General features: G+C 39.5%; 1 protein-coding gene across 1 annotated transcript in view; it reads right to left on the bottom strand.

Annotated features, from left to right (window-relative positions):
- snd1 (staphylococcal nuclease and tudor domain containing 1) overlaps positions 1-16,224 on the bottom strand; it is a 245,423-nt gene that overhangs the window by 16,377 nt on the left and 212,822 nt on the right. Inside the window, exons 21-22 of the mRNA XM_042511217.2 lie at positions 13,395-13,508; positions 6,732-6,935 (exon numbers count right to left, since the gene is read on the bottom strand). Of these exons, the coding sequence (XP_042367151.1) occupies positions 6,732-6,935; positions 13,395-13,508 (318 nt within the window). The remainder of the gene's footprint in view (positions 1-6,731; positions 6,936-13,394; positions 13,509-16,224) is intronic.

Here is a 16,224-nt window from a genome sequence, read left to right on the forward strand (position 1 = left end):
GTGACTGAGTGTGTCAGTGTGGCAACTTGCCATTCTGGCAGTGGTTCGTTGATGGTGCCAGGACAATTTAAGGATGGCTAAGTATATCTGCTGTGCCTGAGGTGGAGAAGGCATGAGTGTGCGTCGCAGGTCGGAGCAGGAGAGAGGAACTCTAAATGTGGTTTTAAAAAGACAGATTGTTTGCGCACACAGGAACCCAACAGGAAGTCACGAATTCCAACTTTGGCAAAGATCCACTGCTTTTTGGATGCCAAATTTGGTGTATTTGAAGTGCTTGTAACTGGAATGATAATACTTAAATATAACTATACTTAAATTAGAAGTTTGAAGTTTTCTGCCCTACTGATTAAACTTCACACTTTTATTCTCATAATTTGAGATGGAGACATGCATTTCCTAGATTTTATACTCAAGTGGAGATGTGCATTTGTTCATTTACAACTCCGGAATAGCAGTTGGCAACAGGAGCAATCCCACCAAATGACATGGTTGAGACTGCTCTAACTATTTCTGCCAAAAGCAACCATTACTGTTGAGCTTTGCCAACAGCTTATTTATGATACTAACATGGAAATAGCATGGCAGCCAATTGTGCCCAACAATCTAGAGCACAGCAGCACTGTGCCTTAGGCAGCAATAACAATTGGTTTCTACAGACGCTTCGTGTCAAGCGATATACCTGAATGTAAAATATTTGAGTGGTGACAAAGAAGAAATGAGAGGCAAACACAAAGCAAAGGGTAATGAGATGCAGCAAGACAACAGAGGACCCTTTTAGACCGACCTTGTTTGGTCTGGATCAATTACAGGTGTAAATTTCTATTTTTTTTCCCAGTTAAGGGTTTTTTGTGGGGAATATTTCCTTATCAACTGTAAGGGTCTGAGGACAGAGGATGTCATATGCTCTAAAACCCTCTGAGACAAATTGTGATTAGTGATATCAGGCTTATGAATTAAACTGAACTGAACTAAAACCTCATCAGACTAAACAGCGGACGTTTGGTCCGACAGAAAGAGGTTGTCTCAGTCCAGATCAAACTGAACCACAATTCAGTTAGTGTCTAGTGTGAAAACATTTTTGGATGGTTTGGGCTTTCAGACTAATTACATGAAGTTTTGACAGGCTATCATAATGTTATAAGAGTAGTGTTGCTCCTCAGTGTTTGTGTTTGTGTGAGGTTTAGCAACAGAGAGAGTGAGGGTGGCTGCGCTCAGAGAAGAGAAATTAGGTTTCAATTTGTCCAGAAACAATGAAACAAAACAAAATCTGCACATGAAAAGAAGAGACAACATTATACAAGGTCATTTGGAAAAACCATAGGCTGGATATGAAGATGGACCCCAAAAGTGAAGCTACCACATCTCGATCGCCCCCTGGTAGCTGGCTACAGTATAGATCATAAACCCTGCCCTCTTCATTTTAGCAGGACATGGGCCAAACTGAAAACTCAAAGTACTGTGTGATGTTTGTTAAAGTGTTCATTTTTCTGATGAGTTTGGTTTTAATTAGTTATTTGATGCTAGAAAAAGTAGGATTGATGTCATGATCAACAGCTAAGTGAGCCAATCTGTTTGCTCGCACTTAATTGCACATGATTGATCGGGACGGGTGTATTGGCAGGAACTGCATACTGCGGAGACCGCTACTGGCTCAAAGTGACGGCACCAGCTCAAGACAGCAGCCGAATCTGGGATAATTTGGTTTCATTATTATACAGTGGGAAGAAATAGAGATGTGGCATCCATCTTAATACACAGTCTATGGGGGAACAAAAATACAGAAAACTGTGATTTTTTTGTGTTTTCCAAGAGGATAAGCAAAAGAGGACATGAGGGAACAGGAAATGCCATCTACAAACCATTCAATGTCATGTACAGAGAGACGAACCTCACATAGATGTTATGTTTGAAGATGTATTCTTCAAAAGAAAAAAACGGTAGAGAGCACAAAAAAAGCAGGATTTAAAACCAGCCTGACATATTTATTGGTTCAGGATATACTGTAGCTACTGTACACAATGTAAAGTACATTAATGCTCCTTCTGCTTCCAATGCTGTGTTGGTGATAAAGCAATCATATCACTCACCCATGATAATGTTAATATCAGAGCATCATAAACAACCCATATGTGAAAGGACTATACGACATGCCAGATGTATGAGGGATTAAATTTTCTGCCATGTCTTTAAATCTGCTAAATGTGTGTCACAGATGTAAACACTATAAAAATATATACTGTATATGGGCACTTTGATGTCAGAATTTTGGGGTCAGTTCACTTTTGTAGGACAAAATGTCAGTTGCACTTTAATCCCACGCTTTATCTTCCATCTACACCTCTGGGTCACTCTGTCAGTTTCCCCTCACTAAGTGCAGATTATCAATCACAATTTGACTTACTGAGTTTCCATCCACCTCCTACCTCCTGCCTTCCTTTAATATCCCACTTTCCTCCAATCAGATCCCAGCAGCTGGCGTGCATATGATCATCTCTTTGCCTACACTTTCACAATGACTGTTTATCCTTTGCCATGATAGTGTTGTATAGCTGCAACAAAAGCCATCCATATGGTGTGTATAGTGGGCATCAGAGAAAGCAGGGCTTAAGGCAGAAATGCACTAGAAAAAAGCCATAAAACCCCAAGTGGATGAATATCCCTCTCTGCTCTGCCTCTCTTGGGACAATGCCATCCTCAAAGACTGGTGTTAACCTTCAGTGCACTTATAACTGACTATTGATAGTCACTGAAGTGCCAGTGAACATTACAGCCCATCTGCTACGCAATGCGTGGCACTAGAGTACAGATTACAATGACCATGTTCCAATCCCCTGGAATGGATAATGAATAAAGAATAGAGCCAAAATGGAACAGATAGGAAGGACAAAAGTCACTTTTACAAGGAGGCTGATAGTCTGGATGAGTGAGAGGAGAGAGAGGAGGAGAGAAAGAGCTCAGGGGTGAGCTGACTTGGATACCACACTATCAAAAGCTTGAGGGGAACTTTCTATAAAAGAGGGGAAGAACAGGGGCACGGATCCAGAGGTCAACAAAAGGTTGGATCTTGGAACGTTTTTTTGGCTCTACTGCCCCGGCGAGATAACGTGTTCTGTTGTCACACCAGCAGCAGCTGCAGAGCTGCTCATGAATCTTTAAACCAGAAATGAACCTTGAAAACAATTGACTTTAGGTCAAATATGATGAATTTAAAAACAGTAGGGGAAAAAAAAGGATACAAGCATACAAGCCAAAAAGTGCATATCAAAACAGAAACAAAGAAACTAAAAGAAGAGGAGTATTCATCAGATGTGTGTTTATATATAAATACATGTTCTTACTGCCTACTGTCTTCTTTACCATCATCCTTTAAATGTTTCTTTAAATCTATTTCACAAATTCATTCATATAATACTAGACAGGTGGATCAGCTTTCACTTTCCGTTTTACAAAACAAAATGGCCAGTTAATGGCCAGCTGCACACACACACAGTTACAGGGCTAACTGTTGGCATCACACCGCTAATGTTACCCAGAAGTAATTAATGGTTTTAATAAGGCTTAAAGAGACTCAAATCATCAGTCGGAGACCATCAGTTTACTGAGATTGCCTCATGTCGAACAGTTATTTTTTTCTGTGCAGTGTACTTCTTTGGACATTTTGGTCCCCAGGTTTTGCTCTTATTTTCAACACTACTTTTTGTAGCTGTGGACATGCAGACAGTGGCAAAAAGAGAGACAGAGAGAGACCACGCCCTAAAGTGAAGAAGCCGAGGATTGTGAGCTCACAGCACGTTAATATAATACAGTCTCTGACTTTTGTTGATGTCTAGTGTAGGCAAAAAATGTTGTTGCCCAATTGAGCCCCGTTGTTAGCGCTGTTAGCTTGTTTACTATGTGACGTGAATGCCGCTGTCATATTGAACATCTCATAGAATGTATTTAGACTTTCAAACTTTGTACAGAAAACAAAACAAACCATTGAATATTTGTATTGAACAGCCAAATCTGATTCAACTGACATAATTCTGATACAGCCCTTGATATAACGACAGAGTTGAGATAAGCTGGGGAAGGGCTGTGAGTCATAAGCGGGACGGCAATGAGGTGTGGTGGGGCTGCAAGATATACTTGATTATTTCTCGAACTAACTAATATATTTTGACATTTCATAGAAATAAAAAACACTTTTAGGTTCAGTGTTTTTGAAAGTCTTGTTTGTCAGAAGTCAGAAACTAAATATTTTTAATTTACTTTACAAAGAACAGCAGCAAATCCTCAAATTTGAAAAGCTGTAATGAGATCATTTGGAGGAGAATTTTAGCTCGAAAAATGACAGACAATTAATCGACTGTCAACATAGCGGCAGATTAATTTCCTGTCAATCACATGAGTTGATAATCAACAAATTGCTTCCGCTCTGGTACATGTCATCAAAAAGTTTCATCATCTCTAACTAAGCCTCAAAGAAAAGGAACCATTAAATTAACATCACTGGTCAACACAAAAGTACCTAAGATATTGAGTCTGTTATAAAAGACAGTGTTACACCCCTCAACTCTGATAACAAACTTCTCGGGGCTACAATACACAGCGGAACTGCAGTCTATCGAATAAATCAGAAGCACATTGACTTGTTTTAGAGGCTTGAAAAGTGGCCTAATCACACTTCAGCTCGTTTCAGCTCCGAGTCTGGAAGCAGACTTGATGGGTGGAATTACCCACAAGAAATGTTGCAGAGCTTTACTTCAACACTCACTTGTAAGCTCATTGGCAGCACTGCTGCTTGTTAAGCTTTCTCCAATCAAAATATTCATCTGCAGCCAGCAAGCAAGAGGCAAATGCCGAAGATGCAGCTGTTAAATACTAAAGAGAAACAGTTTGATGCAACAAAACCTAAATCTGTGCAGTCTATAAGCCTATTAGTCATTTGGCTTAAAGGTTTTAATCACTGTCCGTGGTCTATAGGGTCCATTAACCCAGAGACTGCATAATGGTTCCTGGCTACTCTTTGGAGGTCAGAGGTCAAAACACTCTTACAATGATGCACAGGGCTTTATTGACTGACTGAGAGGCAGGAAGTGCTTTTATCAGTGCTGTTGACTGTGTACAAGAATGAGTCAGTAACTATGTCACGGTACAAACGTGCTCTTCCCACCAGACTTTAATTCATATGAATATATATTTTGATTATGTTTATTAACAATTGCACTCTTGTGGACATATTTCTTCTTACCGCTGCAGTTTTTTTTAAATAAAAAGCAGAGTGACTAATATTGGGGTTGTCAGAAGCGGTAATTGCAGCAGGAATAAATATCCACCATTTTTCTTTATCTTTCATGTACAGAGTGGCTTCGAGTCTGCCGGGCGAATTAGCATAATGAGACGAAAAGTAAATGAGCGACGCTTCATGGTTTGACAAAATGGCTGCCATCTGAGGCAAATTGTAGAGGTGTGTAAATGTTTATTGTGCGACGGTGAATTGACAAGCGGGGAGAGGTATTATGTGCCACAGTGTTCACATTTTTAAAAAAACGACAACCTAAAGGCATTTAGTGTGATACTAGCTTTCATTCATAACAAAAAAAATCTATACGTGACAAAGTCCGAGATGGAAAGGACTGAGTGGATGCATGTTAGCGTGAAAATGTGGTCATTATTGGACTGTTAGAAAGCTGTAGGCGGCATATGGACCTTTTAACATTAAATAATAAATAAGGAGCCAATTCTACAATGACAATGCTTAACATTTAAAAAACTAACACCTGCTACCATTTGATCAACTGACAGTATTGTCTATTAAGAACAGCGCTGACACAAATATTGATCCATACTCTGCATCTGGACAGCACTGTGAGCCACTGAATAACAAGAAGGAAGAGAAAATAAGTCATACTTTGGAAAGACAAATACTATATTTCAGACAGTCGGTCAATCAATAGAAAATTTGCAGGAACTGACATTATGAATCTAACTCCCCAACTGACCTCGTTCAATAATTTAATTATTTCACGCAAGGAGACTCAGACTTTTAATGCCCCTGAAAGCACAACAATCCACATCTCATCCAAAGTATAAACAACGAATCACTGTCAGTCAGCATTGCGTGGATTCGCGTCAACCTTCTGAAACATCTGATTCAAGGACTTTTCAAGGACTTTTAAGGCCCAGTTCCCTCAAATTCAGTTTAACAAATTAAGGTTGATTACTGTTTTAACCTGAAATATTTTTTATAATGAGAAGCAGCGGGCTTTGAAGAAGCTCACAGACAAAAATTAAAAAGAGAGAAAGAGGTACGATCCAAAGTCCAAGGCCGGGTAGGTTTGACAAAGACTAAAATGACAATGTCAGTTCTGTTTAGCAAAATACTAATTCAAGAAGCTTAGAAGATGGATTACAGTACGTAATGAAAGCATATATCCACAATGCAAACAAAATTAAGTGCAGTAAAATTGCCAAAAAAAACTTCTGATTCTTGCACAAAATATGTAAATTCAAGCACTTTTTTACCCTCTATATCTATTTCCAAAAACTATATAGAGAATAACTTTGAAAGAGAAAGATACTCGCTGCCTAAATGTGAAAACAATCAATCCAATCAGAGAAGCAAAAACCCAAGAGGCCGACTCATCAGCCTTGAATTTACTTCTTCCAAAGCTAAATTAAATTCATGAAATCACTTTACCCAACGCTGCCCTCCCATCATCAACTGTATATCCCATCTCTTCACTTACCATCTTCTGCAGGCTCTTCTCCTTGCGGACATCCACCATGACCAAGCCCTCCTTAACCAGGCCGAGACCCACGTCGTCCTTGGTGTCCCCGAACTGTATTGTGGCGTGTGGGCAGGTGGCAACCGTGTACTCCACATTCAACAGGCACTGGCTGTTCTGGATGTCCCGCACAATGCAGTCCACCACGTCCGCACGGGCGTCCTCCTAAAGAAGCAGAGGAAGGATGGAGGGATTGAAGTAGGAAAAAGGACGATTGAGGAGATCATGGAGAAGAAGGTGAAGGGAGAAGGGAAGAAGAAAGTGAGACAAAAAGGGGAAAAGGATAATTAGTATGTTTGAGGGTAAAAACTCACCAGGGGAAGAACATTTTTTATTATCTGTTTTGAAATGTGGATTTTTCAGTCAATTTCAGCATGAGGTTATAGAGAGAAACACCCTCGAATTACTGCTGCAAAAGTAATGTGAGGGGGACAACAGTTCAAGGCACTTAAAAAAACAGCCAACTGAGTGCAGAGCTGGGTCCAAAACTGTATCAATGTACCTTGTAGCTCGTGAAAATGAATGTGAGTATTCAAAGGCAGCTTAGATATAGCACTTTATTTTGTTTTTGTGGTTATTTATTACACCTTTACACCCGGCGGAAAAAAATAAATCTTTATTATAAAAAAAGAACTTAACTGTTTTAATGTCAATCAGTCCTTCAGTACACTACCTTTGTATGAGCACAGATTCAATCACACACACACACACACACACACACACACACACACACACACACACACACACACACAGACTTTACTATATATAATGTCATGATTTCCTCTCTAATTTCTAACTTATATTGCTGTGAAAACTAAAACAAATTTCTCCCTCAAAAAGCTGTATTAATTGAAGTTTCTCACCAAAAACTTCTTTTTACAAGATTATATGAAACACATTGTGAGAATGTTATAATTTTATCCATCCAATTGTCATTTTTTACTGAAAAGAGCTTTAACATCCCCATCATCCCCACTTTTCAAAAACAGATCTCACAAATGAGCCATTTTGTATTCAAAACGGCAATTTTCGAGAAAATGTTACAAGTTTTGCACCTCTGATGTTAACACTTGTGGCTCCTAATCACACAAAAGAATTACACTATGTAGACACTGGTTGGCCATCTTTGATCTTTTAGAGAGTTAGTTATTATTATTTGTTCATTTAGAAAGTACTTACTAGGTGAAAACTACCTTCATACATTTGCAATCTGATTGCACAGAGATCTGACTGTAGCTCTGCAAACTTAAGATTTAGTTTCGTTATCTGCACCGACTAAGCTGGGAAAGAAAGCTTTTATGTGCTCTGCTCTCCTCACTTTGAATAGCCTCCAAAAGGATTTGAAACTGAGAGAAGTGGTGTCTCCGCCTGATTTTTAAGTTCTCAAAAGTATAAAGGTGAATAAATCCATTGGTACTTGTTATTGTACGCAGGTATTTTAATATTTCCACGTTTAGTCTATCTCTTTTATGTTTTATTGTGGCTGTTGTCTGTAACTTTTCTTATGCTGCTGTCTTGGCCAGGTCTCCCTTAAAAAAGACATTGTTGATCTCAGCGGGACTTACCTAGTTAAATATGACTTTAATAAAATGAAATAAAATTTGATTTGATTTTTAAAAAATGCTGATAAAAACAGCCTAAATGTGCATGAACCTAACTGGGAGATGTGGTCAGTAACAACACGTACACATCATTCTCCAATCGATTACAATTACTCGATCACTCACACAGTCATCGTGTAGCACGGCAATTATCTACTCAACCAGTTCAAAGGATTTTAGTTTGACTGAACTAAATAACAGTCTCCCACCCATCTCCTCCTCCTGTCTTTTTTTCTTCTCTTTTCTTCAGTAAGTTACCTCGCTCTCTCTTATCCCTAACCTTCTCAGATGTGAAAGGCCAGCATTTGATTGAACACATGCTAGAGAAGGAGGTGGAACAGCTGCAATGCAACGCTGACCTCACGTCCTCCAGCAGTCTGAGCAAAAGCGAGAAAAAAAGGGGAGGTGCATCTTCAGAGGCAGGAAGACACTTAAAAACAAAACAAACAAAAAAAAAAATAAATCAGTCCCTGGCCATCATCCATTCCTCCCCTACACCATCCATCTCTTCTCTTCCCTTCTTTCTCGCCCTGGTCTTGTCTCCATGGCAACCCCCTTCGAGCTAGCCGCCCTTGGGTATGTGCGTGTTTGGTGTGTATGTGTGTGCAAGCGTGTGTGGGCAGGGGAAGCTTGTTCAAGGCACAAAACTAAGGGCCTTTTTTGTCCCCGCACTCCCCCTGGTCAACTTGTCACAGGCGCTGCAGGGGAGCTCGGGGCGAGAGAGAGTTAGTGTGTGACGGACAGCGAGGGATACAGCAGACGCAGGAGGAGAGCTAAAGAAATGCAGGGAGAGCGTATTACAGAACAAGAATACTTTGATGCTCGTGAGGGGGCAGTACAATATTAATGAGATCCTTCTAGTGACCCTCACTTGTCCACCATATGTGCAGAACTGACCTGGTTAAAGCGCTTCGTTCTGTTAAAAACAGGCTAAAATATTTGCCTTATACTCACTGTAAATCAATATCATTAGATCTGCACTTGGGCTTTGTTGGAGTTTTTCAAGCGGTGCCAATACAAAAGCTCAGTGTCAGCGCTGCTACAAAACATTACTATTTTTATGCTTTCTTTGTAGAATATAAAAAAATGTTTTTTCTACTAAAGAAAAATCTATTTAACAAGATGAGTCAACAAATACAGTGTAAATGCTGTCTTAACACAAAACAGCCACTACAACTGACTTCAATCAAAAACTATGTGCTCAATGAATCAAAACACATTTAAACCTTTGAAACCTGGGCAAATTGGCCTGATTTCCTTCAAGTATGGGAAGAAGGCAATGAGTAACTTGAAAAGAAATGAGTAAGAAATTAGCAAGAAATTAGTAAAAAACTACAAAGAAATTACCTGAAATTAGCTAAATAAATCTTGTCTTGATAAGATAAAGATAATTATAAACATGGCATATAGTAGACAATAATGGTATATATAAGATAAATACAAATATAGTTCTGTGGACATTTTTTCCTTGTTATTACAAAAACTAATTTTCAAAATCTACAAATCTTTTCCCCCATGTTTTTGAAAGAAATTTTCTCAGTGTTAAAAGGTTTAAATACTTGTGAAAGGCGTATGAATGCAGCATAAAAAAAAGTGTTGCCGATCCAGGTTTAAAATGGTTAATTAATGGTTAATGGTTAATTAATCTGACACAGCTATTTTGCAGATAATTTACCTTTTTATGTGAGTAGGATAATTAGTTTTAAGATACATGTGTATTTATGTTTCCATAGTCACATTAGTTTGAAAAATAAAGCAGTTTTATAATTGTACCAGTTCTCCCATTTTTTCAGCAAACATAGTACGGGCTCCATCCCGGTTCCTGAACCTCATACAAAATAAATTGCTCTGGAGCCCAAAGAGTCCGTTCTTAGCTAGAACCAAAAAATAGCAGTTTTTGTATGTTAACAAAAGAGACAAAAATATTTGTACATCTACTACATGATTTAGTTCAATCTAAAAGGTAATGGGTTCATCTTTGGCCCATTTGGCATCCTTTAACTGAGTTCCATTAAAAAAGGGCCAGTTGTTTTACCATCGTCCTGCTGACAAACAAACAAAAACAAAAACATAACCTTCATGGTGCAGGTAATAAGTTCAAGTTTTAAATCAAAAAATAAACTAACTATAACAAAGACTAGATAGATTTGTAGTGTCAAAAGCTATTTTTCAGCTTTTTTTTAATGACCTTTCATTTGCAATTTTAGCCAAAAATCAACAAGTAGCCTGTTCCTCCGAGTGGATTTTTTGCATGACTGTTAATGAGAGGAGGTGGACGGTGGTGCATTTTAAGTCATGCAAATAAACAGAATTCATTTTGACAGATGCATAACCTCAAGTAACATTTTCTTCTTGTCCGTGGCACCTTTCAGAATTTATTTTGTTGTTTGTCTTTTTTTCAAGTGCACTCTTGGCATGGACTACTTTTTTTTAATTAGCTGACGGCATAATAAAAATGTGGCAGTGTGTCCTGAGTGTCGGCAAGCTCTCAACATTTGTAATAAAATTGGAATTAATAGTGTAAAAATGTGGGAGCACTTGCTGCTCTGATAGAGTCACCTGCTGCAGTCAGATGTCACGGAGATAACATGTACATTGTGTCTTGTTCTTTGTCAAGTTACAAACACACCTGAGGTATCAGACTGTTTTTTACTCTACAAAACAGCAAAAGAGTGACAGTGCACCCTCTATTCTGCTGTTTTTTGGCGATATTGTCACGTAATAATGGGACATTTTATGAAACTGCACTGGAAAGCAGCATCTCGACCCACTGGCAGGATTTTGGTGTTGAGAAAATAAAGAATTTGAGACTGAAGCTTCATAACTCGTGAAGACAGACATTGTGTGCAGGGCATCAGGTGGCGGGCTGTGACACAAAGGCAACAACCTTTCTTATGTGCAGCAGCAAAGGTTGCAGCACAAGTGGGGCACCGTGCTGTCAGTGTGAGCGACACAGTAAAAAGCTTCAGATAAAGCTGACGGCAAACACATGAAAGGAAAACCAAGAGAAAACAGAAAGAACGGGAAAAAAGGTTAGACAGATGCAGAGTGACAGAGGAAGAGTGAGAGGGAGAGGTGTAAGGGTGCGTGTCAGCCTCCAACATGTGGTAAAGCGCTCTCTCTCTCTCTCTCTGTGTGTGTGTGTGTGTGTGTGTGTGTCTGGGGGCTGTAAAGTGTAGGTGATGCCTTTGTCCCCTGGGCTGGACCAACAGATGGGCCACTTCATCCTTCAGGAGACACTGAGTCATGAGACAGGTGACAGCATGCATGCAGGCACCACCAGCTCTCTTACACACACATACACACACTCACAAACACAGCTTGCACTGTGCGACTGTGTGAATCTTTGATACACATGTCAAACAAGAGGCCAAAGGATCCATAATGTCTTGAAAAAATATTGAAGTATTTAAGTGGAATTCTACAAAAATGAGAGCAGTCGTAAAATGTGATTTTCAAATGCAGTAATACACATATTAAAAGGGACATTTCATACCCATATAAAACACATTTTTCCTCTCACCTGTAGTGCTATTTATCAATCTAGATTATTTTGGTGTGATTCATCGAATGTTGGCGATCTTGGCTGTAGAGAATGATGTCTGCCTTCTCTCCAATATCGTGGAACTACATGGCACTTGAATTGTAGTGCTCAAAGTACCAAAAAAATTGAACTTCAGGCTCCGAAAAACCAACAAAGCAATGGCAGAGATGTTAGTCTATGAGTTTCACGTAGGACCTATTTTTATTTTCTACTGAACTACACCCACCAATGTGGATTATATTAGGCAGTTCCATTATATTGGAGAGAAATCATATATCTCCAACATTTGGCAACTTAAACCAAAATAATCCAGACTGATATAAAGCACTACATGTAAGAAGGAAAATGTATGTATTATTGAAGTTAGGGTGAACTGCCCCTTTAACAGATGAAAAAAATGTAGATATACTGTATGTCCTTGCTGCTTCTTTCATGAAGGTAGGATTTATAGCAAGACTGTTGTAAAAGGATGCATTAACTCCAGCTAGATGTACATAATAAATTGCCAAATGAGTGTAGATTTTAAAAAAAACAAAAAAAAAACTACTAAATAACAGCAAAAAATGTGTCCATTGTGAGTCATTAATTCTAGGAACATATGACATTACAAATGCTCTTATCTAGGCTATGTGGAACAAATACCCTTAACACACACACACACACACACACAAACACACACAAACACACACACACACACACACAAACACACACAAACACACACAAACACACACACACACACTCACACTCACAAAACCAAAGACAAGGCTTAGTTGTGTGCCAATCAGGCATACACCAAAAAACACGTCCGTATCTGCACAAACTATTCAGGATGCTGCCGGCTCAGGAGGCTACCAATGAGTTGACCCCCTGACACACACAAAACACTGTTTCTAACACACGCACTTGCAAGCACAAACCCACACACACACATAAGTGGTCACTGGAGGTTGAGTAAACACAGTCGGATGTAAACAAGAAGATTAGGGCTGCAGAAAAAAAAAAAAAAACAGTGACTGCTGTTCCACTATCAGGTGGACATTTATATGCACACACACGCATTAAGCACCTGGATGGTTTGTATAGCTACAGTATGGATTTGTGGGAGTCTGGAGTATATGTTCATAAATTGTTCATAAAAAATTGTCTCTCTGCTACTATGTCAATTATTTTTTGCAGCCAAGTTAATCAATGACCTGGTGTTTTGTCATTGTCTCCTTGTTCTACATGCATTATGTATGAGCATAATTTTCATCAACACTTGCTCGGAATGAAACCTCAACCCCGTCTGTCAGTTACAGACTTATCACCTCGTGCGATAAGTGGAACTCAAACAGATTTTTATGTCTTGCCAGAAAAGTCAACTTTCAAAAGCTGGCAGAAAATGAGACCGAGGAAGTTGCTATCTCAAAGTTATTTTCTGAAGCTTTCGGCTTGCAACACATATCTCTGCTAGGCACACGTGCTCGTCCGCGCACTTACGTCCTGTGGGACCTGGATGAAGGCGAAGGCATACTCGGTGGCCTGTGCTGGCAGGGTCCGGATGCCGAAGGCAGGGGGCATGGCAGCAAGACGAGTGGACGACACAACTTCTCTCTGAGGGAGGATGAACGGAGGACAGGAGTCAGACTCGATATAGAACATTTTTCAAGACAGATTTCATGGTGTTTATCTCAGCAATCATTCGTAGACACACAGCGGTGTTACTTTTTTCTATATTATCAAGGAAAAATACTGGACCTGTGATGGTAGCCTGAGTTCAGGGTCGAAAATATTTACTCTTGGGGAATTATTTAGTTTATGAGTTTGAGGTTTTACATACATAAAGTAAAGCTAGACAACAATTGGAGTACATATTTGTAATGATGAGTCTGAGAAAAAGATGACAGAGACATTCATGTCCTGCTACAAGTACACTAAAAGAAAGCCAGCAGAGATTAGAGAGAAGTGTCTGGCTTGTTCGGTTGTAATACGGAGACATAAAACAAAAAAAGCTAAAAGTTCACATTCTGTTTTTCAGAGAGCATCTCTCAAATCAAATGCCTCAGCAAGCGACATTCTCAAACAAAACACAGCAAGTACTGGGGCTGTAAATCCTCCCCGCACTCTGTGATGTACGCCGCTTTTTTCCTTGATTCTGAATCAATTCTGAAATCTGCACTTTAACGATGATCGTCTAAAACTGCGAAAGATGGACAGATGCCATTTTGTAGCTTAAGGGCTGCATGCTTGTATATGTCACCTTACCAATCACTTTGCAGCTGTTTCTACAGCAGTGCTGAGGCCCCTTTCGCTAAGCTCCATCTGCTCTCTAGCTCGGCTACGAGCGAAGAGTAAAGACGACAATAGACGTCAAGTTGGTAGGCAGACTTGTCAGATCAGAAACAAACTAAAATCAGCTTGTCGGCGTGCATTTGAATACAATGATCCTTGAAATGCATTTTAGGAAAATAAACAAACAGAACTACATTTTCTAAAAAGTGCTTAAGAGAGACAATAACTTTGGCTTAATTACAGACATCACATTTGATGAATTCATGATATTTGTATGTTTACCTGCATTTACAACCCTATAAAAGCACATCTGCTGTCTGTTTTTAAGACTTGTGGATCTACAGAACAGTCAAGAAGTCCACATCTGTTCTTGTCCCCCATGGGGCCTTATTTTAAAAACAAATGTACAGCAGTCAACAGCAAGAGGCAATTTTTGTTTAGTTTTAGTTAACTACAATAACCTTCGTGGGAAGCGAAAACAAGCAACAAGCTGGTGTCATTACATCCTGGTACAAAACACACACACAGGCATCACAGCTTCAGCAGGAAAAAGTTCTGGCAACATCTACTCAACTTTTTGGTGTGTAGACTTTCTAATTATGTATTTTCTCAATCTCATATTTCAACAGTTTTATGACAAACTGAGTTTCTTGACGCAAAATTACCTTTTAAATTTAAAAACATCATATGTGTTTTTCATGGCACAACAACAGATTCAATAAATGATTCGTCTTTTGCTGTTAAAAAACGCACATATTTTTCCTGAAATAAGATCCCATGGTGGGCTACTGGAAGGGACAGGACTTCGCCTCTTTATTCGAGCAAAGTCAGGAATATAGTTTGGCTCGTTTCCCAAATTTAAACAAAATTCACATTGCTATATTTGAAAAGTAAGTACTACTTTTCACTGATATGAGGCATTAAGTAGCCATAAAGTTGATACATCCTGACAGGTGTCAGCCAATGTGAGCAATGACCAATCACTGATCAGCACAGGCTACCTAAAGGGAGAACGCGCTGCTGGAAAGTCAGACACATACAGACGTTAGAAGTGGGGAGTAAATTTAATGACCCTCATATCTAAGGTTAATGTGTTCATTGGACTGTAGAGTCTAGACAGAAAATACCTTGAACGTTTATTATGGATTAGGACGTTAAGATTTATCAACGCCATATTAGATTTTGACAGCATCGTAAATGTGGGCCTTAAAAACGAAAGACAAAAGTGCTCTGCTGTGTTTGTTAATGATCACATAATAATTCAGGGACTGACCTATACCTGAGACAGGTGGCAATATTACCAACTAACAGCTCATGACACAGAGGCATGAAATCAAGGCCGGAATGACTCAATCTTCAGTGACGCAAAACTACACAGAATAAGGTAGAAAGATATCAGCTCCGTTTTTTGTTTTTTTTGGTGCGCCAGGTCGGCCTCGGAGAATCACACTTTCAGCAACATGCCAGGACGCATCGCGTCTGCCAGCCAAACCTCGAGCTGTCCCCCTCTCTCTGAGGTCAGTCACACACTGTGCCGCTCCGCTGCATCATGGGAAATGTCCCGCAGGCCGGGGGTTGGCTGCATGAGCCACTTGGTGATGCAAGCATGTGTACGCACGTGGGTAGAAAACACACACACACAGTAACGCACTCACAAGGATGCAGTGCCTTCGTCATCGCAGAATGCAAAAAAAAAAAAAAGAGATCAGCGAGAGGGGGAGTTCTGCTTTTGTCATTGTTGTGAAAGGGAATAAAAACGATACACTCAGTTGCACTCTTTGCTTCAGTCATAAACAATAAAGGGAAAACAAACAACCCCGCATCATATTTGTCCTAAAAACTCCGGCTGAAAGGATACATAAAGGCTGCTGGGTTTCTTTGAATGCGGAGATGAGGAAACAACTGGTGTCTGACTTGATGCAAGAAATAGAAAAGAAATCCCTCCTCAGATACTAGATTCCCTCTGGCTGCGGGTTTGGCCGTAACTTAACTTTTGATGCGTTCGGAGCCCTAAACAATAGCGCTATGTTTAAATGAT

This window comes from Plectropomus leopardus, chromosome 22 (assembly GCF_026936395.1).
Source record: "Plectropomus leopardus strain MGB_pleo_1.0 chromosome 22, ASM2693639v1, whole genome shotgun sequence".
Classification (NCBI taxonomy): Eukaryota; Metazoa; Chordata; class Actinopteri; order Perciformes; family Serranidae; genus Plectropomus; species Plectropomus leopardus.